The following is a 25405-nucleotide window of genomic DNA, read 5'->3' on the forward strand; positions in this document are numbered from 1 at the left end:
AGTGGTTATCAATGTACACTGCTCCTCATGGACTAATGTTATTAGTGTAGTCCCGCAGGGGTCCATGTTGGGCCAATTATTATTTGCTGTATTTATCAGTGATATTGATGAAGTATATCAGGCTTAATGTCCAAGTTTACATATGATACAAAGATTAGCAGGATTGTTAATGATAATAATGGCAGTACACTGACTGTTTTCTATAGGGACATAAACTGCTGAAATAGGATCTAGAAAAGTTTGGCAGATAAGCTGAGAGGTGACAACTGAAGTTTAACATTGACAAATGCAAAGTACTGCATATGGGCAGCAGTAACCCAAGAGAAACGTATGTGTGGTATTTACACTCAGGGAGGTGGAGAATGTAAAAAACATGGGGGATAATTGTGCAGTCAGATAGGAAGTTTTCAGAGCAGTTCAGACAGTTTCGGGGGATCTTGTCAATGATATACAGGAACTTTGCTAGCAGGGATAATGAGGTGATTATCTCATTGTATAAGGTAATGGTCAGGCCATACCTTTAGTATTTAAAGGTCTGGAGGCCTCATTTTAGGAAGGATGTAGAGCTGCTGGAACATGTACAGAGAAGGGCAACAAGATTGGTGAGGGTAACAAAGGGGTACTCTAACCAAGAAAGGCTTAAGTTCTACAAACTGCAGCATCTGGATACTAGGCACCTGCGAGGTGATCTGATTGAGGTATAAAAGTCTTTGAATGGTTTGAGCAAGCTCAATGCTGATAGGATTCTTCCTCTTGCTCAGATTATACACTTGAGGGACATAAATTCAAATTGAGGAAAGACAGATGCAGAATAGATGTGCAGAAATTTACCTTTAGCCAGTGAGTGGCTGACTGGAACAAAGTTTCATCTATCAATTGTGGAAGTTGATAGCTTAAATAGATTCCAGGAAGAACTGGACAAACCTTTGGAGCAAATAGATAGGTGAAATAGGAAGGGGTTTTTTTTTTTTTTTTGGCTGATGCTGTATAAGCTTGCTTTCTTGCATCATATGCCATTTCTGTTGTTAATATATCTGTTATCTATGCAAGAATGTCTATTACATATTCACTATAATCGGAGTACAGTGAATATGTTACCCAGACAACTCACCCCTTTGCCCTTGTTTAAAATTATTAAAAGTCCCGATATTTCAGACTTTTACCAAAGAAAATTGATAAATCTTAGGATTTATTAGATTTCAAGTTTTTATAGTAACATACATATATATATATATATATACATATATATATATTAAATGAAGTATGCATAAATGGATGTGAAAGTTACACAAAGTGCCAGCAACTAGAAGGATGAGGAAAGTAGAAAAGAAGTGTAGTATATTTGTGAAAGGTGAAAGAATGTTAATATCCTAAAGGTTATGATGAATTAAGACAATTATGGGCTGAATTACCAATGGAAATTCAAAGCCAATAGAAAGTGTGAAGTAAAATTAGTACATCAAAATACTAATAAAATAAAAATAAAAAATAAAATTCAAATAAAATGAAAAAAATTAAAGTAGTAGAATAATAATTAATGTAATAGCATATTTAGAAAATGGTCGAATATAGGTAAGGCAAATATGCTTGATCTGATGACACCTGAAATAAATATTGATACAGATCAGGTATTTCATCGGGGGACTACACCTGACCATGTATCAGGAACTGCGTTTCTATACTTGTCCACAGTAGTAGAAGAAAAGTGAAAGGCCAAAAAGCAACGAAAATGAAATTAGCACATTCTAATACAGTATGGACAAGGTAGTCCCAATGCAGTGTAATTTATTTAGGTAAAAATAAGGATCAAGTTAGAATAAATATGTTTAATATTTATTAAAAACAAAAATCAAAAAAACTTTTTAATTAACACTAAGCTTGCTGGGGTTGTGAAGTCCAACCTTATAAGTAAGGGCTCTGGCATTTGTAAGTGTTAGTATAAAAGGGAGCTAATACCAAATGCTTTTATTGAAAGTAAAAATATGTGTGTCAAAACATGTTGAGAATCTAAAACAAAACCGAAAGTATAATGTGAAAGTGAATGATACCTGGAGTATTTCAAGAAATGCGTAGCGGAAATAAGCTGGCAGGAAAAATATAAGTAGCAGAAGGAAAAGGGCAGGGAGATGAAGTGCACATAATCAGTAGAGTAGATGAATGCAAGCAAACTATATTCTGTAGAGTAGATGAATGCAAAGTCAGAATAATTCAGACGGGGTCAGCCAGAGTATTATTGATTTCTAAAGTGAATTGTAGGATTAGTTGCTATAGGGCTTAAAATTTGGACATCCAGGTTACAGTGTGGTCAGTTAATGAGCCTTGTCTGAGCACAATAAACCAGGAGAACTAATGGGGATTAAAGGTGTCCTGTGACCCAATTTGGATTAATGTCAGGGTTTGCCTACAATGGCCTGAACAGCTGCATATATATGGAATTTGACGAATTTAATGGGCATATTATTTCTAACTAAATTGGCTTTTAGCTTTACTAATGCACATAACATATTTTCCAGGGTATAAAAAATGTGTATTATTCTGTTCATTTGGGTTCTAATTACATTGCCATGTATCTGTTTGGTTAAATTTGTTTCCCAGTTAGTAAGTTTAATAGTTTGAAATCTGAAGTGGTCTCATTTGTCATAGTGCAGGGTGTAAATTTTATTTTCTTTAATTATGATTTCACTATCAATGTATGTGATCTGCAGATGGCTATTCGGATTAGTGCATTCGATAATCAAATCTGTGGGATACATTTCAATGCTGTATTATTGAAGATATCACAATTGATAACCAAAACAAAATCAACGTATCTGAAGAATTTAATGCTGTCTTTCATTTTATACTCATAGTAGTAGTGCAAGTAGAAGCTGGAATGGAGCATGATCAACTCACACCCACTGTCACACCTCTACATTAAACATAGATACTATTGCCCATTAGTATGTAATTGATAAGCATACAAAGAAGAAATCAGATCTAGCCAGTTTTGTTTACTGCAATCTAAAATACATTATTGTGTTTAACGTATTCTATAAAGTTTGTTTTCAGAAATATATTTAGTATTATATATATTTATAATAGTAAATAGAAATATATTTAGGCCATACAATAGTGCATTGGCGTTCCGCTTGTCACATTACTCTATTTACAGATTGTCTTGTATTCATTGAACCATAAATTTATAGTAGTAGTAGTAGTAGTAGTGGCATGTGATGCAAGAAAGCAAGTATATGAGCTTATGCAGCATCAGCCAAAAAAAAAAAAAAAATCACACCATTCCCTCCAAATCCCTATCTAGTTCCTCCTTAAATTTATTTAACGTATCAACTTCCACGACAGATGGAAGTTTGTTCCAGCAATTAACCACCTGCTGGATAAAGGCAAATTTCCACATATCTATTCTACAGTTGTCTTTCCTCAATTTGAATTTATGCCCCTTAGGTTCGTAATCTGAACAAGTGGAAGAATCCCATCAGAATTCAGCGTGCTCAACCCATTCAAGGCCTTATACACCTCAATCAGATCACCTCGCAGGTGCCTAGTCTCCAGCCGCTGCAATTTGCAGAACTTAAGCCTCTCTTGGTAAGAGGATCCCTTCATTCCCCTCACCAATCTTGTTGCACTTCTCTGTACACGCTCAAGCAAATCTACATCCTTCCTAAAATGAGGCCTCCAGACCTGTATGCAGTACTCAAGGCGTGGCCTGACCATTGCCTTATACAGAGGGACAATCACCTCCTTTTCCCTGCTAGCAAAATTCCTATACAGCAGGCCCTCGTTATAACGCAGCTCGCTTTATGCTGATTTGCTATAACGCTGTTCTTATATTATAACCCGTATCTGACTATAACGCTGTCACAGATCACTATAACGCTCTTTCACAGATTGCATTTTTTTCATATTTAACAAAATCGTTTCATTTGATGGAGTTGATAGCTTGAAAATTAATAGCAAAACAGCATTAAAACTTTTCCCACGCCGACTTGAGAAATTTTCTCGCACGCTAATTTAATGCAGTACAGTGACTTGTTACGTAGTTCCGAGATCAACATTTAAAAAAAATTATCAAGTATATTGCTTGTAATATTTGCATTATATGCATTTATCCAAAGACTAATCATCACTCAATACAGTATTAGACATCGCGTAACGGACAGTTTACTCGAACATTGTATCGTAATTGATGCAACCAACGCAGTTACATTTTCGAAGAGTTAATAATGGCCGATAAGAATAAAAAAAAGCAACAACGTCTGGATGCAGTACTTATAAATGTAAGAAAAATAATGAATTTGAAAATTAAATTAGACATTTTGAAGCGAAACGAATCGATTCCAGTCAACGACAAGCGGATGTGTGCCATAATTTAGGACTTGAAAGTTTAACTGCAAGAACAATTATAAAAAATAAAGAATTAATTTTAGCAGCGGGAAAGATAGCTGTTCCACTGCAAGCAACTAGGGCTAGGCCGACTATTAGGATTGAAATGGAAAAACATAACTAATTTTACTGAAGATAATATCCAATTCAGAATTCAATTAAGTTAAATATTATAAAAGAGAGAGATTAGCCAATATGATGATCTGAAGAAAACTCACATAAAAAAAAAAAAAAATGTGGAACCATTTAAAACTGGTAAGGGCTGATTGAATAGATTTAAAATCTAGGGAGAAGCCGCAAGTGCAGATCAAGGAACCGAAACTTTCAATAAAGAACTTGTTAAAATTATTGAAGAGGGGTATTGTGTGTTATACTTCTCAACAAGTTTATAACATAGATGAAGCAGGACTTTTGTGGAAACGAATGTCTAAAAGAAGTTTCATATTGAATGAAGAAGAAAAAAACATGCCAGGTTTCAAAGCGGCGAAGGATCGGGTGACTTTATTGTTGGGGGTAACGCTGCGGGGGATTTAAAATTAATACCCTTTGTTTATTTAGAAGAGGGCCAACCCAAAATCGACATTTTTCATGATTAAATTCATCAATTAAAATCAATTTAGATCAATTAAATTTATGATTTTAATTGGAATTTTAAGTTTAATTTTGATACGTAAGTACTTACCACATAATTATATACGTATGCAGAATATTTTATATGTACAAATATTTGAATATTAAATATTTTAACCGATATTTGTGCATCTTTTCACTAGCGTTTATTACTGATTAGGAAATATCCTATGGCATCGACCGCAACTTACAAATACATATGTTACCTTATGGGAATGTGGCGCTCGCTTAGCGCGGATTCACTTAGCGCTCTGTTTTTCTGGAACGAATTATCAGCATTAAGTGGGGGTCACCTGTATATCACTGACAAAACCCCACGACCTGACCTGGCAGTCTGTCTGCATTGCTCAGAAAACTTCATATCTGACTGCACAATTACTCCCAGGTCTTTTTCATTTTCTACCACCTTAAGTGTAGTACCACACAGTTGGTACGTTTCTCTGGGGTTACTTCTACCCATATGCAGTACTTTGCATTTGTCAAGGTTAAACTTCAGTTGCCACTTCTTAGCCCATCTGCCCAAATTATCTAGATCCTGTTGCAGTAGCACACTGCCATTACTCTCATTAACAATCCTGCCAACCTCTGTATCATCTGCAAACTTCGACACTAAGCCTGACATACCTTCATCAATATCATTGATAAATATACAAAACAACAGAGGACCCAACACCGAACCCTGTGGGACTCCACTAATAACATTAGTCCACAAAGAGCAGCACCCATTGATTACCACCCTTTGTCTTCTCCCACTCAACCATCCTTTTATCCATTGTAGCAACTTACCCTTAATACCATTCTGCTCCAATTTGTACAATAGTCTTCCATGTGCAACAGTGTCCAAAGCTTTCCTGAAATCCAAATATATGATATCAAAATTATTTTTTGCATCCAGTTCCTTTGTAACCACATCATAATATCCTATCAAATTTGTCAGACAAACTTTCCCTTAACAAACCCATGTGTGTGTCTGAATTATTGCTGCAGTCTTGTCTAGATGATTCTGCAATGCATTTTTACCAGTGATTCCATTATTTTACCCAGAACAGAAATTTAACTAACTGGTCTGAAATTACTCTTGTCACCCTTCGATCTCCCTTTGTGAATTGGGGATACATTTGCACATCTCCAGTTCGTGGGGACCTCCCCTGAATCCAAGGATGCTCTCATAATTATGGCTAAGGGTTTGCTTAGTTACTTTGCCACCACCTTTAATATAACTGGATAGATCCCATCCATCCCAGGTGCCTTTCTTATGTTTAACTTCAACAATTTCTCCTACACTTTGCTCTCAGTTATTACAAAATCATTAAGCACCCTGCTACAATTTGATAACCTTCTGCCATTTTCAAACCTTAATAACTCCTCATGTGTGAATGTAGATGCAAAATATTCATTCAGTTTGTTTGCTATCTGAGCAGTATCATCAACAGTCGAACCATCGATATCAAGTGGACCAATCAGATTCATCTCCTTCCTTTTAGAGTTTATATAAGTAAAGAAATATCCTTGCTGTTTTTCTTAGAATCTTTTGCCAAAGATTTCTCGTAATCTGCCTTCACCTGCCTAACCTTCTTTGTGACCTGATTAGACTAGCTTATATCTGCCATAGGCTTCTGAGTCGCTTGATAATTTATATGCATCCCATGCATTTTTCTTCTCTGTCACGAGTCTCATTAGTTCATTTGATAACCATTTAGTCCTAAACCTTGAACAATATTTCTTAATAGGTATGAAACTTTTAGTAGCTTCCACGATTAATTCCTTGAATGCTTCCCACTTCCCAACAGTAACATCGTCAGATGTTACCAACTGTAACAACTGACGATGTTACTGGTGGTAACATCGTCAGTTGATCCCACTGTACAGAATTTAAAAACTGTCCGAGACCACTGTACTCACCTTCACGGAAGCAAAAACCCTTTCCTTTACCCCTGATGGTAATTATATCTTTAAGTAAATCCCACATCAGTACATTGTGATCACTGCCACCTAGTGGTTCCGTTATCTGCAAATTCTTAATACATGAATGATCACTGCTGATAACTAGATCAAGAGTATTACCCTCTCTGGTTGCCTCTCGGACATGCTGCTGCAGAAAACAATCATCCAATAAATCCCCAAAAGTCTTACTAGTGTGTGAGTGACCAACCCACGAGTTCCAATCAATATCTGGGAAGTTAAAATCCCCCATTATAAGACATTCTGATTTACTAGCCCACTCTATTTCTCTGTACAATTGTTCATTGTACTCATTCGAGTCATTAGGCCTATAACACATTCCTACTCTTATTTTTGCTTTTGCAGTACTTATGTCACACCAAACTGACTCAACAGTGCACTGTTCATCTATATTAACTGGATGCACTTCGGACTTCTCAAAATTTTGGAAACAGGACTTCTAAGAACTTTTTATGCATTTCAGGCCTTCTATGAACTTTGTATGTAGATCACTTTACTGTCATTTTAAAGTAAAATCAGTTAGAAATGAATCCTTCCTTCAGAAACATGTCTACTAACAAAAGAAAGTCTCTCTCAATTTGCAAAAAAGTCAAAATTATTCGTGAGTTAGAACATGGTACAAAAAATGTTGAAGTGTGTAAAAAGTTTTCTTTGTCCTCTTCAACAGTATCAACATTGTGGAAGAATAAATGTGTTTACTTATCAGCACTGGAAAAGAATATAACAAAAAAAAAAAAAAAAATTCAGAAATTGTGAGGTTATAAACATCAATGAAGCATACTTCAATGGTTCATTACACAAAGAAGTTCTGGATTTTCAATAGATGGTCCAATCTTGAAGGCTCAAGCAAAAAAATTTCCTAAACAATTTAGACGCGATGATTTTCTATGCAACAACGGTTGGCTGGATCAATTTAAAAACCAAATACAAGCATATTAATACAAATAATATGTAGGTATATACTAATATTATTTTTTTCTCCCTAATATTTCTTTTGTTTTTTGTATCTATCATTTTATCAAGTTATTGAAAATTAAAAAAAAAAATAGGTGGGAGATTTCATCACCGATGTAGTGGTAATGGTTATAATGAGGAAATTTTGTTAGTCCCTTGATGATCGTTATAATCAAATTCAACTGTGTGTGTGTGTGTGTGTGTGTGTGTGTGTGTGTGTGTGTGTGTGTGTGTGTGTGTGTGTTATTTAATAACTTTTTCTTTGCTTTTTATCTTTCTGCTATCAATTTCTACCATTCTTCCTGTTCGTAAAACTATTAGTGTATATATGAGTGTAATACAAACGTTCCTACAATCCTACTTCTATTGCTATTTTTCGTCTTTATTTATTTAAATACTCCTTTTTCTTTTCCCTATCCTCAATTTTATACCTCACCCTATGCCATGTTGTTGTTGTTGTTGGGGGTTAATGGCACATAAGCTGCTAAGGCTATAATGTGCCTATTCACTTATTATATTAAAAGATGAGAGTTTTCCATAAAGTCAGAAGAAAATCTGAAATCAGAAATAATTAAAAAGCCCAGTTTGCCTGAGGAAGTCAAAAAATTCAGAAATATTTGCCTTATCACCAATGAGATTTTCAAGAGTTATTGGTTTATGAAGATTAACCAGTGAGATCAAGGATGAAGTTCTGTCTTGTTTATAATAGAGGCAGCCAATAAGAATATGTTTAACAGTCAAATTGTTAGAACAATGTGTACACTGTGGTGGATCATCTCCTGTGAGTAAATGATGGTGGGTCAGATACCCTTGAAAGGACTACTTCTTCTCGTCTCAATGTACGGACACCCGAGCACCAAATTTTCGGATCATGTTTAAACTGAAAGAGTTTATTATTAGTCTGACAGTGCCAGAGTGCTGTCCATTGTGATAGGCAAGCGGCATGGATGGTTAGTGCATAATCTGATGCTGGAACAGGGATATTGGTTAAATCTAAGGTAGTTGGATTTTTTGCAGCTATTGGTCAGTTCACTGCCTAAAATACCGGAATGTGCTGGAATCCAACAAAAAGTGACCAGTTGGTTGCATTCTTTAATTTGCAGTAATAAGCTTCTGATTTCATCTAGAACAGGTGAACGTTATCTGAGGAATTACATAATGACATGATTGAGCTGAGGGAATCAGTGCAAATAACAGATTTTAAGGAACAATCAGAATAGAGATTTTCTAAAGCTAGTTTGATTGCATATAATTTAGCAGAAAATATACTAAATTCTGATGGAAGGGATACTGACAATTGTATTCGGAAACACAGCAGCTGCTCCAACATTTGAATTAGATTTAGAGCCATCTGTATAAATTGGGGAGAAATCAATAAATCTTTGAGCGTGAACTACATGAAGTTGTTTGACATTTGATGCTTGCAAAGTATTCTTTCTCCACTGACAGAGGTAAGTGTCACAGGTTGGAAGAGGAGGAGCCCATGGTGGTTGAGTATAAGTTGCTACCTGCTGTACAGAATGGATGGAAATATTCCAAACCTGCGCCAGTTCAAGAAGGCAAAGACCAGGTAGTTTTACTATGGTAGGTTTGTTTCTGTATAGGTTTTCTAACGGTGGGTTGAAACGGTATGACTGAACGGAATGAGAGGCACAACTTTGTATCTTGACAGCATATTTCAGTAACAGTGTTTTCCTGCGTAAAGTTAGTGGGGGCTCGTGAGCATAAATGTAGAGACTATGTGCTGGCAACATTCTGAATGCACCAATTGCAATTCTCAAAGCTGGAGGAGGAGGAGCCCATGGTAGTTGAGTATAAGTTGCTACCTGCTGTTCAGAATGGATGGAAATATTCCAAACCTGCACCAGTTCAAGAAGGCAAAGACCAGGTGGTTTTACTATGGTAGGTTTGTTTATGTATAGGTTTCCTAACGGTGGGTTGAAACGGTATGACTGAACAGGATGAGAGGCACAACTTTGTATCTTGACAGCATATTTCAGTAACAGTTTTTTCCTGCATAAAGTTAGTGGGGGCTCGTGAGCATCAATGTAGAGACTATGTGCTGGCAACATTCTGAATGCACCAATTGCAATTCTCAAAGCACTGTGTTGAATGGGATCAAGCCAGCATAATGCACTCTTTCTGGCAGAATCATAGATGGGAGCACCATAATCGAGACGGGATCTGATTAATGCCCTGTATAACCGAAGCAGAGAAGTACAATTGCACCCCACTTTTGGGAAGATAAAGCTCTGAGCATGTTTGATTTTTTTGACAAGAATTCCATACATTTTTAATATGATCTAGGAAATTTAACTTATTGTCAAGGATTAATCCTAGAAATCGGATGTTGCTGGTGACCGGGACGGAGACATTAGAAATTTAAAGTTCAGGATCTGGATGAAGTTTGCATTGTCTACAAAAATGGACAGCAACTGTTTTCTGCTACAAGAGTCAATAGCCATTGAGGCTTGCCCATTGTTGCATTTTATTAAGTGATATCTGAAGCTGTCTTTCAATAGATCTCATCTGAGAATGACAGGAGATGGAAAGGTCATCTGCATAAAGGTAAGTCTCAACTGACTTACTTTTATGAGAGGGCGCTGACTCTCTTTAGAAAATACAGTTGCGAGTTACAGGCTCCGGAAAAAACGATAAGTTTTTGCTTATTATTTACATAATTGTTATTTTATATTGTACTTAATACGTTATCTTATAGTTCTAATTACGCTGGTTATTTTTATTTTAATTTGTATAACCAGTTTTTGTGGATATACGTAATATTTTATAAAACCGTTATTTCATTCGAATATTGCAGGCATTGTTTTTGTATATAGTGATAGGGAATTCAAATTTTTAATTGAGGTAGTTAGGTAGCTTTAACGTATAATTATAGAAACAGTAATACGCTTCACTGTTTCTATTAGATAGCGTAGTATTGACATTTAATTTAATTTAATTTAATTTATTGATCTTATTAATTTAAAATATCATGCCCCAAACTAGAGCAGCAAAGCAACGGGCACAAAGTGGCAGGAGTGCTGTGACTCGGGAGAGAACTGAGGGGGGCGATTCTCCAACGCATCACAGCCTTAAAAAATGTGCAACTTGTGAAATGTTTGCCGAACTGTCTGGAACGGATCATGATATTGCCATGGGGGATGTCTTTGTGTGTGCGCGATGTAAGGAGTGTAAGGAAATCAGGCGACAACTCAGCGTTGTTATGGGCCTATATGAGAGTTTGAAGGAAAGGGTGGATGCTCTCGAAAGATCTAAATTGAGGGGCCCATCAGGCTCTCAGCTGCCCACATCAACGCCAGAGCTTGCACCTTTGTGAAAGGATAGATGGAACAGGACCAGGGTATGTCTGCCAGGGGCAAAGGTTGATGATGTTGTAGAGCAGATATCATCTTTTAAGGCCACAAAAGGTGATATAGTTGTACACGTTGGCACCAATGATATTAAGAGTAGGAGACCGGCAGAATAACTTAACAAGTACAGGTCACTGATGAAAAAAAGCCATGTATTAGGGTTGAATTTAAAAGTGTCTGCAATTCTGCCCAGACACGATAGGAGGGAGTATATGATGAGAGCCTTGTCGATCAATTCGACCCTGGAAAGATTGTGCAAGGCTCAAGGGGTAGAATTTTTTTCAGCCTGGACTGTACTTGTTAACAGGAGAGATTGCTTCTACAGGGATGGGATACACTTAAATAGAAAGGGTGCAAGAATATTTGCTGATGCTATCGAGGCAGTGTTAGGTGGGTCGGAAAACTGATAGCTTGGGGGGATACAAGGACTAATAGTTTAACAGTAGCCGTAGGCAGAGGTGAAGGGGATTCTTGCACAACTTCTATTAGAATAAGTAGGGACCTGGAGCGAGGGGTGTTGGGGGTTTCAGGGACGCATGTCAGTCATCATGAAACAGGTGGGTATATGGGATGTGTTAGAGTGGCTGGGAATAGGAATAGGTGTATGTATACCAATGCTAGATGTATAGTAAATAAATTTGATGAATTTGATGTGTTGGTCAAGACATCAGAGGCGGATATTGTTGGGATATCAGAAACGTGGTGTCACACAGATATAAGGAATGCCGAACTGGAATTTGGGGAGTACAATGTGTACAGAAAGGATAGACAGGATAGGAAGGGAGGAGGTGTTATGCTGTTAATTAAGAAAAACATAAAATCAAAAGAAGTGCATCCAGTTGATATAGATGAACAGTGCACTGTTCAGTCAGTTTGGTGTGACATAAGCACTGCGAAAGCAAAAATTAGAGTAGGAGTGTGTTATAGGCCTAATGACTCGAATGAGTACAATGAACAATTGTACAGAGAAATAGAGTGGGCTAGTAAATCAGAATGTCTCATAATGGGGGATTTTAACTTCCCAGATATTGACTGGAACTTGTGGATTGGGCACTCACACACTAGTCAGACTTTTGTGGATTTATTGGATGATTATTTTCTGCAGCAGCATGTTCGAGAGGCAACCAGAGAAAGTAGTACTCTAGATCTGGTTATCAGCAGTCATCATTCATGTATTAGGAATTTCCAGATAAAAGAACCACTAGGTGGCAGTGATCACAATGTACTGACGTGGGATTTACTTAAAGATTTAATTACCATCAGGGGTAAAGGAAAGGGTTTTTGCTTCCGTAAAGGTGAGTACAGTGGTCTCCGACAGTTTTTAAATTCTGTACAGTGGGATCAACTGATGATGTTACCAACAGTAAATTCTAAGTGGGAAGCATTCAAGGAATTAATCGTGGAAGCTACTAAAAGTTTCATACCTATTAAGAAATATTGTTCAAGGTTTAGGCCTAAATGGTTGTCAAATGAACTAATGAGACTCGTAACAGAGAAGAAAAATGCATGGGATGCATATAAATTATCAAGCAACTCAGAAGCCTATGGCAGATATAAGTTAATCTGTAATCAGGTCACAAAGGAGGTTCGGCAGGCGAAGGCAGATTACGAGAAATCCTTGGCAAAAGATGCTAAGAAAAACAGCAAAGATTTCTTTACTTATATAAACTCTAAAAGGAAGGGGATGAATCTGATTGGTCCACTTGACATCAATGGTTTGACTGTTGATGATCCTGCTCAGATAGCAAACAAACTGAATGAGTATTTTGCATCTACATTCACACATGAGGAGTTATTAAGGTTTGAAAATGGCAGAAGGTTATCAAATTGTAGCAGGGTGCTTAATGATCTTGTAATAACTGAGAACAAAGTGGAAGAGAAATTGTTGAAGTTAAACGTAAGAAAAGCACCTGGGGTGGATGGGATCTATCCAGTTATATTAAAGGAGGCGGCAAAGCAACTAAGCAAACCCTTAGCCATAATTATGAGAGCATCCTTGGACTCAGGGGAGGTTCCCACAGACTGGAGATGTGCAAATGTATCCCCAATTCACAAAGGGGGATCGAAGGGTGACACGGGTAATTACAGACCAGTTAGTTTAACTTCTGTTCCGGGTAAAATAATGGAGTCACTGGTTAAAGATGCATTGCAGGATCATCTAGACAAGACTGCAGAAATAATTCAGACACAGCATGGGTTTGTTAAGGGAAAGTCTTGTCTGACAAATTTGATAGGATATTATGATGTGGTTACAAAGGAACTGGATGGAAAAAATAATTTTGATACCATATATTTGGATTTCAGGAAAGCTTTTGACACTGTTGCGCGTGGAAGACTATTGTACAAATTGGAGCAGAATGGTATTAAGGGTAAGTTGCTACAATGGATAAAAGGATGGTTGAGTGGGAGAAGACAGAGGGTGGTAATCAATGGGTGCTGCTCTTCTTGGACTAATGTTATTAGTGGAGTCCCACAGGGTTCGCTGTTAGGTCCACTGTTGTTATGTATATTTATCAATGATATTGATGAAGGTATATCAGGCTTAATGTCGAAGTTTGCAGATGATACAAAGGTTGGCAGGGTTGTTAATGACAGTAATGGCAGTGTGCTACTGCAACAGGATCTAGATAATTTGGGTAGATGGGCTAAGAAGTGGCAACTGAAGTTTAACCTTGACAAATGCAAAGTACTGCATATGGGTAGAAGTAACCCCAGAGAAACATACCAACTGTGTGGTACTACACTTAAGGTGGTAGAAAATGAAAAAGACCTGGGAGTAATTGTGCAGTGAGATATGAAGTTCTCTGAGCAATGTAGACAGGCTGCCAGGGCAGGTCATGGGGTTTTGTCAAAGATATATAGGAATTTTGCTAGCAGGGAAAAGGAGGTGATTATCCCTCTGTATAAGGCAATGGTCAGGCCACGCCTTGTGTACTGCGTACAGGTCTGGAGGCCTCATTTTAGGAAGGATGTAGATTTACTTGAGCATGTACAGAGAAGGGCAACAAGATTGGTGAGGGGAATGAAGGGATCCTCTTACCAAGAGAGGCTTAAGTTCTGAAAATTGCAGTGGCTGGAGACTAGGCACCTGCGCGGTGATCTGATTGAGGTATATAAGGCCTTGAATGGGTTGAGCACGCTGAAGTCTGATGGGATCCTTCCACTTGTTCAGATTACGAACATAAGGGGGCATAAATTCAAATTAAGAAAAGACAGATGTAGAATAGATGTGCGGAAATTTGTCTTTAGCCAGCAGGTGGTTAATTGCTGGAACAAACTTCCATCTGTCGTTGTGGAAGTTGATAGGTTGAATAAATTTAAGGAGGAACTGGACAGGCATTTGGAGGGAATGGTGTGATTTTTTTTTTTTTGGCTGATGCTGCATAAGCTCGTTGCTTTCTTGCATCACATACCACTACTACTACTACTACTACTGTATTTGGAAGCTGCTTAGTGATAGAATCTATTCTAAGAGCAAAAAGAATGGCACTTAGTAATGATCCCTGTGTAACACCTTCTTCCTGGATGAAAGTTGCAAAAAGGGCAAGTTGGTATCGAACTTGAAATGATCTAGTATGTAGAAAGTTCTAAACAAATATAGGAAGGTTGCCTCGTAGTGCGAGAAGGTAAAGATCACTAAGTATACCATACTGCCAGGTGGTAGGTATCAAAAGCCTTCTCTATGTCTATTGAAACCATTACTAGATATTCATGTTTGACAAAAGCATTACGGATCGTAAATTCAGCCTTGACCAGAAGATCTAAGCATGACCTGTTTTGACGAAAGCCATATTGACTATGGCTCATTAGCTGTTCCGTCTCAATGATCCAGAAAAGTTTTCTGTGGATAATTTTCTCAAGGATTTTGCTGAGGCAGCTTGAGAGAGATATGGGTCTATAGCTATAGGGGTTGGATGGATCTTTTCCAGGCTTCAGGAATGGCAAAATTGCAGATTGATGCCAAGAAGCTGGAAAAACATTTTCTAAAAATATACGATTGTAAAAGACCAGGAGGCAGCGCAAAGCTTTGTCATCAAGATGTAGAATGACATAATAAATCCCATCTGGACCAGCAGCACCATTATGGGCTGTTCTAATGACATATAACAATTCAGAATACTGCAGAGGTTTGTTATATGGGAGAAGGCGAGCAGTTTGAAAATTAATAGCATGCTTTTCTTTAGTGTTTTTAATTCGTTGGAATTAAAAATATAGGCTGATGTTGCTGAGATTTCTGCAAAAGTATTGCCCAAAGCATTAGCTATATCTACGGGATTATATAGATCTTGCCCATTCCAGAAGAGGATTGGAGAAGGTATGGTAGGAAAGAAATTACGCGGTTACAAAGGAACTGGATGCAAAAAATAATTTTGATACCATATACTTGGATTTCAGGAAAACTTTTGACACTGTTGTGCATGGAAAACTACTGTACAAACTAGAGCAGAATGGTATTAAGGGTAAATTGCTACGATGGATAAAAGGATGGTTAAGTGGGAGAAGACAGAGGGTGGTAATCAATGGGTGCTGCTCTTCGTGGACTAATGTTATTAGTGGAGTCCCACAGGGTTCGGTGTTGGGTCCTCTGTTGTTTTGTATATTTATCAATGATATTGATGAAGATATATCAGGCTTAGTGTCAAAGTTTGCAGATGATACAGAGGTTGGCAGGATTGTTAATGAGAGTAATGGCAGTGTGCTATTGCAACAGGATCTAGATAATTTGGGCAGATGGGCTAAGAAGTGGCAACTGAAGTTTAACCTTGACAAATGCAAAGTACTGCATATGGGTAGAAGTAACCCCAGAGAAACGTACCAACTGTGTGGTAGTACACTTAAGGTGGTAGAAAATGAAAAAGACCTGGGAGTAATTGTGCAGTCAGATATGAAGTTTTCTGAGCAATGCAGACAGGCTGCCAGGTCAGGTCATGGGGTTTTGTCAATGATATACAGGAATTTTGCTAGCAGGGAAAAGGAGGTGATTGTCCCTCTATATAAGGCAATGGTCAGGCCACGCCTTGAGTACTGCATACAGGTCAGGAGGCCTCAATTTAGGAAGGATGTAGATTTGCTTGGGCGTGTACAGAGAAGGGTAACAAGGTTGGTGAGGGGAATGAAGGGATCCTCTTACCAAGAGAGGCTTAAGTTCTGCAAATTGGAATGGCTGGAGACTAGGCACCTGTGCGGTGATCTCACTGAGGTATATAAGGCCTTGAATGGGTTGAGCACGCTGAATTCTGATGGGATCCTTCCACTTGTTCAGATTGCGAACCTAAGGGGGCATAAATTCAAATTAAGGAAAGACAGATGTAGAATAGATGTGCAGAAATTTGCCTTTAGCCAGTGGGTGGTTAATTGCAGGAACAAACTTCTATCTGTCGTTGTGGAAGTTGATAGCTTAAATAAATTTAAGGAGGAACTGGACAAACATTTAGAGGGAATGGTTGTGTGAATTTTTTTTTTTTTTTTGGCTGATGCTGCATAAGCTCATACACTTACTTTCTTGCATCACATGCCACTACTACTACTTACCAGACAGCTATCTAATTTTTTTCCATATTATTTTGGGATCAGTGTTTCACAGAAACGCTGATCCCAAAATAAATCAGTTATTTAATATCAGCTGGAAAAATTTTCCAACATATTTCAATATATTGCTTCTATTCCTTTCTTATTTTTATTTCCTTTCCTTGTTGGTCTCTGTAGGATCGGCTATGAAAGATACGTCAGCTTGCTATGCATATTTCATATCAGAAACAAGAGGCCTTACTTCTTGCTATATGTCCATTGGTTTTGGCTGCTGACCCTTAATGACAAAGTTAATATCATTGGATCTATAGAATTAAGTACTATATGTATTTTTATTTAATTTACTTTTATTTTACAGTTACCTATTTAATTTTCCCATTGTTAATATATTTGATGTGGTCAGCATTCCTCCACTTATACTCTAATCTACTTAAATTTTTTAGAGTGGAAAATGAGCAAAGAAACAAATAAATAATGGAGACAGAAGTAGAAGTAGAAGGAAAGTGGAAGAAATGCATATCTAAAATTTTTTTAGATACATATTATGATATCATGTTTCATATCATAAATACGGCACAAAATTAACTTCTTGATAGTTTCTTCTGTAAATGGCTGATGAGCAATGATGAAATTATTGATATAATGGCATCACTGAGAAATGCTAGAATTAGGCCAGAAAGGTGTTGTATTTCTGATGTATTTTTCTCCATTGTGACAGCAGAAATAACATTGAAATAACTGAGAAATGTAGTACAGTCCACCTGGATTTCCTGCACTTGCCAGAGGGCTAAATTAATAATGATGAAATCCACTTAAGGAGGGGGGGAACCTCATACAGGCTCCTGGGATAATGAGACTGTGGTTAGCTACAATCAAATTACTGCTTCTCTTTCTACCCAAATCCATACATTTGGGTGATGTATGGATTCAAACTTTCAACATGCCTACATTTCCATGGACACAGACAAACCCAGACATTAAGAAACAAAGCACTATGAAAGAAAAAGAACAAAAAAAAATTAATCTTAATTGAAAAGAAAAGGGCAAACTTACTGAAGATAATTCCTTCATCAATGTAGTATTTTGAAGTCTGAACTCATCTTCTTGACTCTGAAGTTTCCTTTGTAATATTTCATTTTCCTGTATTAGTTGTTCTACTTCTCGAGCCTTTCTACTCCTATTAAGAGTCTTTAGATGGGCAAAAAATTTAAAATCATTATACGTATTGATCATATACTATACTTCATTTACATAACTTATATAAATATTATACATATTTAAATAATAAAGCTAGAGAAACTCCTTTGTCATTGGCATAATATATAAGCCACAAATGGTGAATTATTATTACAAACTAATGGCTTTGACTAGCACTGACAGACGGCACCCATTTTTATTTTCACAATTTTCAGTTCCAACCAGAATAATATATACTGACTCAGTGATCACTGACTTGTGACCACCCCATTCGTAATGGACAATGCTACACAGCATGCAGTATACAAAGCCGAACAGCTTCGTATACTAGAGCAGTGGTAATCTGCATCTGGTTGTGCATGTCAAAGTGATAAAGTAGCAGTTATGAGAAGCAGTAAAGATAGCATGGAGTTTCAAAAAGGCATGACTGTGGGAGCTTGTGCATTAGGTGCTTCCATATCAGAAATGGCAGAACTTGTCAGCTGCTCACAACCAACTGTGGTTAAGGTGTACAAAGGTGTAAAACGAGTCAAACCACCTCCTGCCAAAAGAAATGTAAAGGATTACACAAGGATGTTCGTGGTGGGCAAAGAGGTGCAGCACGTTGTACAGGCTCAGCAGCAGGTTGCTGTACAACAGTTATGTGAGACTGGAACACAATATGAGGAATATAAAAACAATATCCCAAATGAAAATGCACCACACAGTCAGACATAGAGTTCCACAGCAGACATTCCAAGAGACACCCTCTCTCTCCTCACTGCTGATCATCATCGTCAACAATAAGCTAGTTGGCAAAGGGATGCAGCATGTTGTACAGGCTCAGCAGCAGATCGCTGCACAACAGTTATGCAACACAATATGAGGAATGCAAGAACAACTTGAGGCAACACAATATGAGGAATGCAAGAACAATATCCCAAATGACAATGCACCACACAGTCAGACATACAGAGTTCCACAGCAGACAATCCAAGAGACACCCTCTCTCTCCTCACTGCTGATTATCGTCATCAACAATAAGCTAGTTGGACACTTGAAATGAGTATGCTGGTCAGATGAGTCCAATTACCTGATGCAACATGCCAACAGTGCCTTTGTGTGCAGCACAAACAACACAAGTCCATGGACCCATCATGCATGGCACCCACTATCCAAGCAGGTTGCAATGGTTGCTTAATATGGGACATGTTTTCTAGAAAGAAACAAATAAGCAGGTCCTCTATAATGCAGTGCGTGCAGATTGTTAATAAAAATAAAAGATTTTTTTAAAAATCCAACTCTCACTTTAATGAGTAATGTCTAGTGAGTTTAATGAGTATGACCAACTTGTTATATCAGGAGCAGAAAAGAAATAGACTACAACTGTTTCTTTGTGCGCAAAGATTTGTTGTTGTTGTTGGGTTTTATTGGCGCATTAGCAACTAAGGCTATAATGCGCTGTGCACAAAGAAAAAAAAGAGCAGGCTCCTCACAGTGAATTGTTTTTTAAATGAAAATTATAATATATAATTTTCATTTAAAAATGTAATGCATCTACTAACAAAATTTCAAGGAAATTTACCTCTTTGCAAATGCATTATAAATTACCAAAATTGGTGTAAAATAGAAAACACACTAGATTAAAAAAAAAGTTTGCTGCTCATGCAGAATTGTTTTTCAAAAACAATATTACTATAACATCTTTCATAGATGTGCATTAGACCTTGTAACACAATTTCAAGAGGCACCTCCGTAGCCAGGTGGGAAGGAGCAGCAGTGCGTAGCATACGCTTCTTGATTTAGACCGGGGTTCGAGCCCGTCACCACCAAATACGGAGGATGCGGAAAGGTCAGGGAATGACCACCGCATATCCCCGAAGCAATATGGCCTTAGTTGCTAATGCTCCTAAAAACCAAATAACAACAAACAACAATTTCAAGAAAAAATCTTTATTGGAAGCTAGGTTATAAACTTTCAAACACTGGTGTCAAACTGAACCTTCACATTCATTGTTATCTTATGCACAAAATATAAAAGTGCACACTATTCGTAATGGATTAAGTTTTTTTTTTTTTTTGAAAATTACATTGTTAAATAATCTTTCTTTAACCCCTTCCCGGAATATTTTTTTCCTGAAAATGTGCCATAACAGATCGACTTTTTTTTATTTTACAGATTAAAAGTATGCATCATGGGAATACTCATTGTATAGTTTTTTGTGTTTTTTATAATTTTTTTTGGTATAAAATACATTGGAGTAATTAACCCATTTGGGCTATCCCAAGTTATCTCGTGTATGCCAAAAAGTGTGCAAATCATACAGATTTTTTAATAAATTAGCACTTGAGCTAAAAGAAAGGAACAGAAAAACACAAAAAAATCATCACTAATCTCTTCTTCACTACTCATTATATAAATAAATTAAAAAAATCAAATGGAACGCACAAGCAGTAACCTCCTGCCACAAGCAATAATCGTGAACTAAATACATTCTGACACACGGCCGCCACAAGTGGATAGGCAAGGTAAGCGTCGCTTACAAGTGGCAGTTTAAAAGGACGGCGAAATATTTTTCGATACTGTTTTCTGATTGGTTAACACTTATCAGTATTCAGCATTTAGGACGGCAAATTTTATTTTGCTTACTGGTGGCACATAGGAACGCGCACTGCTGTTCTGACATTGCTGTACAATATAAATAAAATGAAAACCAGTCGTCTGCTGCCAGGCGTAAGAAAATCCCGAGAAATCTCGGGATTTATCTGGCTAATGCAAAATTAGTCAGATAAATGCCCAAGAAAATATGTTTCAGTCCTAAATTTGGAGGTATTATTGTTCGCTTTTATCCCGAGATATTTTGTGTAGTTACAAATAACTTTTAAAACTAAAAACGAGATATCTTGGGATAATCCATGAAGGGGTTAATGTATATTTGACTTAATAAAATTTCAGGAAAAATTTTCTATTGGAAGCACATTATAAACTTCCAAAAACCAACGTCAAATTGAAACAAACTGAAATAAATGTGATTTTAAAAAATTTTCATTTTTAAAAAGATTTTAATAATTGCAATAACTACTGCAATTATTAATACAATATTTTAATGTTTAAACTAGATAATACAAAGGCTGTTCAATAAAGAATGAACAAAAATTTTCATTAAAAACCATACTTGCTATTTCTAGCTGAGTTGTGGAATTTAAGACCGAACCAAGCTGCATCACATCACATAGCAACTGTACAGTTGACTCGTGTGCATGGTGTGACCTCGGTGGTCAGTCAGATTAATGCCTGTTCACTTTTACCTATGTATCAATGGACATCACATGCAAGGAACAGTGTGCAACTCTCAAATTTTATTCCCATCTCAAGAAAATGTCATCTGACGTGTATGGAATTTTAAGAGGCTTATGGTGAATCTATGCTCCCATACAGCACAGCTTGCAGGTGGTTTAAAATGTTTAAGATGGACATGATTCAATCACAAAAATCAGCAATCCTGGAGCTCCAATCCAGCTCCAGCTCCAAAAATCAGCAATCCTCCAGCCACTGCTGTCACCACAGAGACCATAAAAAAAAAAAATCTGTATTCATGAGAGAAGATCATCGTATAATAGTAAGATAACTGGCAGAGATGTTGAGTATATCAGTAAGAAGCACATATGGCAATCTCTATGGCCATATGCATATGACAGTGTTTGTGCACACTGGATACGAGACTACTCACACCTCAGCAACAGCAAGTTCACATGGAAGTTTGTAACGAATTCATTCAGTAACAAATGGTTACTGAAGATGATGAGGTTCTGCACATCTGTTAACAAGCAATAACACTGTTTGGAAGTCTACGTCATTTCCAACACTAAAAAAAGCAAAAGTTGTGGCTTCTGCAAGAAAGAAAGAAAGATTATGATCATCTTTTTTTTTTTGGTATTCAACGATTGGTTTACCAACATATTTTGCCCCATTATACAACTGTATGGGACCTTAACTACAGAACTGTACAGCATACTTTGTAGGATCAGATTCATCGCAAATGACCACAACTGCATAGAGGTTGGTGGATAGTGCATCACAACAATGCGAGACCTCGCATTGCTCATACTGTCGTCAAGTACTTAGCCAGCATTAATGTCAAATGTGTTCCTCATCCATCCTACAGCCTACCAGGGATACTGCCCTTACCTTAAGCCCTGTGATTTTTTTTTTTTTTTATTTATTTCTAAAGTTAAAGAAGGACCTGTGAGGAAAACATTTCCAGTCGTCAGAAGAAGTTGTAAAGGCATTGGAGGCAATTCTCAAATGCACATCAAAAAATAGCTTCCACCATGTTTTTGAAGAACGGTAAAAATATATCAAATGGGGACTACTTTAAAAATGACCATTGAAATATAAATGATTAATAAAGGTATGTTGGGGGGAAAAAACTATGATCATTCTTTAATGAACAGCCCTTGTATTACTAACCAGAAAAAAAAAAAAAACCTCAAGAAATTTTTAAATTTTAAATGCTGTTTCTGTTGAGTTCTTAAAATGTTGAATGTGTAGAATCAAGAAAACCCTGTGTGTGTCCACAATAGACAATTTCTTATGAAACTGTTTCAGGATTAAATATATCTGTGTGTGTGTATGTATATATATTCACATACACACACTCTACGCTACCCTACCTAACAAAGTATTTGGACATCACATCTGAAAAAAACACAAATACTCCTTCATGCTTACCCTATAAACACCCATTATCAGTACCAAATCCCCCAAATTGAAGCAGTGTCCATCTGTGTCCGCATCTGTGCCATGCTTGTTCTCATTGTTGTGGCTGATTGTGCCTTTACAGTGTCAATTGTTCAATATGATGTTCAGAGCTTTTGGTTAATCTTCATCAAAAAACTAGCTGATAACCTAATTTAAGATTTAAAACAGTAATGCAACTAAGGAAAACAATAATGGAAATTACACAGATCATCCTATTTCATTCTCGTAATGCCAAACAACACAAGGCTGCAGAATGGCCAGAAGAAAGAGGCTACATTGGAGAAGAGATCATCATCAAGCTGTGGGGAAAATATCAAGAGCATTGGGTGTCAGGTTAGGACTGTCTAGTATTCTGATTGGTAAATGAACAAACTGTGTAATATCATTAGTAATTATAAAAGCCTCAGCATCTCAACTGTGTCTGTGAAGCTAAAACACTGAATCCAGCTGGAGTTGTGAACATTAAAATCATAACTTTTGTTGGTGACTTTAACCTTACTTACTCACTTCCCACCAACACTGCCACTCACTTGTCTAGTCAATTGCTAATTCTCAACAGTATGGAAGTCACTTCATCACCTACCAGGGGTACTGCCAAGCTTGACAAGCTTAATTAACACCAAGTTTTGATGTTTTTGCTGAAAATTCACCCCTCCAAACAGTTTTATTATCACTTTTCTAGAACCAAGATCTTGTCATGTTCCTGTTCACTTTTATTCCCTGGTCTGTGTTCCAATTTCCCTCCCAGTTGCCTGGATTTGGTTGGCTCATTGGCTTGCTTTTATTTCATGTGTGACTATGTCTAAGTGGTATCAGTTCCTCTTACAAAACAAACCATAGTGGACATCCAACTTATCCACCTTTTCAGGAATAAACAAAAGGCATTTCAGATGCATCAATGGCAGCAGCTCTCTCTAACAGGGCTGCCACTGATACTTCTACTGATACTTATATATTCACTTTTCAACTCCGATTCCTATTTAATACTACTAAGAATATAGCCCTAACTCAATTTATCAATGCCTGATTCAAAAAAGGAAAGCGCATCTTGTGCAAAAATCCAGATCCACCCTGCAAAGCTTCCAGCTGGAGACCTGTGTTGATGATGTTACCAGATCTGGTCTCATTTCACCCAGATGCAATGTCCGTGTTCACAGACTCTCCATGTTGTGCGAAGTTGGCTTCAAAAAATCCCTGTGCCACTATGAATTGTCCTATAAACGTTTGAGTGAACACAGTTTGGCTTACTAACCTAATCACCTTCAAAGTACCTTTCTTCTGCACACTTGCTCCATCTGTATTCTCAACCTTTGAAACATTCCTTAAAATCATTTTTTTTAGTGCACATAGGGCTGCTTCAGGGTTTTCTTTGATGTTATCCACTGTAGCGAAATTATGACCCTGAAGCCCCATTTTCAGTTTAGGGAACAGCCAGAAATCAGACAGTGAAAGGTTAAGGGAGTAGGAGAGTGCTCCATGATTGATTTTCAATATTTGTAGAAGAATAAGAGAAATATATCTCAATATGATAAGTAGAACACTTCCTAATGACACTCTCCAGCAAATAAACAAAAATAAAATTAAAGCAAATTAATACAGTAATAAAATTAATTAAAAAAACAACTAACAAATTAAAACAAGTTCAACACAAATTTTGAAAAAAAACTTCCCTTCCTGAAGCTGACAGGGCTTTTTTGACCATATGTCTTGATTACAGGAATGGAAATTACTGAGTATGTGTGAGTTGGAATCTTATATAGAGAGATTATTGTCTTCAAGCATGCGCATAAAAGACCATGAATCAGAGATTAAATATGGACAACAAATGTTAATAGAATTCTCATGTAATTTAATTTCAATGGTTTCTGCAATTAATAGTCTAGTATAATTATGTTGGACACTACGCATTTTGGCCTCATTGAATAAAAATGTATGGTTTTCATTAACGGCATGAAAGGCCAATTCTGATACTGCTGAATGAGAAACACGGACTGAGGACATGTGCTATTTTAATCTCACATCCAGCGTACACTGTGTCAAACCCTGATAAGATGAGGCATAATCACTGCAAGAAATGTTGTTTTTTTTTTTTTTTTATGTTTAGTTTGGTTTTTAGGAGCATTAGCAACTAAGGCCATATTGCTCCGGGATATGCGGTGGTCATTCCCTGACCTTTCCGCATCCTCCGTATTTGGTGGTGACGGGCTCGAACCCCGGTCTAATCAAGAAGTGTGTGATACGCACTGCTGCTCCTTCCCACCTGGCTACGGAAGCGCCTGCAAGAAATGTTGTATACCAGGTAATTAATTTGTGTTGCGAAAGGACTGAGCAATTGTTCACTGCAGCGTGTAATTTCCGTATTGTTCTGGCCACAATTATAAATTCGGTATCTTTAAAGAATCTGTTAAGCCGTTTGTGCCACTATTCAATGTATGGGATAGAAATAAAGTATTTTTTGATGTTACTATTGTTTGTTGGTGTAGTTTTTTGTATCATATCCTTAGCTTGTACCCTAATTTGGTTTACTGTAGCAAGGGGATAACCCCTGTTTAAGAATCTGCTGGTTAATATCTGTATTTCTGAGTCTAAAGCAGATTCCGTTGTTGAATATTTATAGTTTATTTATATTTAATAACTTTGA

At 37.0% G+C, this 25405-nt stretch overlaps 1 protein-coding gene across 1 annotated transcript in view; it reads right to left on the minus strand.

Annotated features, from left to right (window-relative positions):
* LOC150076266 (GRIP1-associated protein 1-like) overlaps positions 1 to 25405 on the minus strand; it is a 370153-nt gene that overhangs the window by 301875 nt on the left and 42873 nt on the right. Inside the window, exon 4 of the mRNA XM_090387422.1 lies at positions 17880 to 18014. Within this exon, the coding sequence (XP_090243548.1) occupies positions 17880 to 18014 (135 nt within the window). The remainder of the gene's footprint in view (positions 1 to 17879; positions 18015 to 25405) is intronic.

This window comes from Mastigoproctus giganteus, chromosome 13 (assembly GCF_048544385.1).
Source record: "Mastigoproctus giganteus isolate SK-2022 chromosome 13, ASM4854438v1, whole genome shotgun sequence".
Taxonomy (NCBI): domain Eukaryota; kingdom Metazoa; phylum Arthropoda; class Arachnida; order Uropygi; family Thelyphonidae; genus Mastigoproctus; species Mastigoproctus giganteus.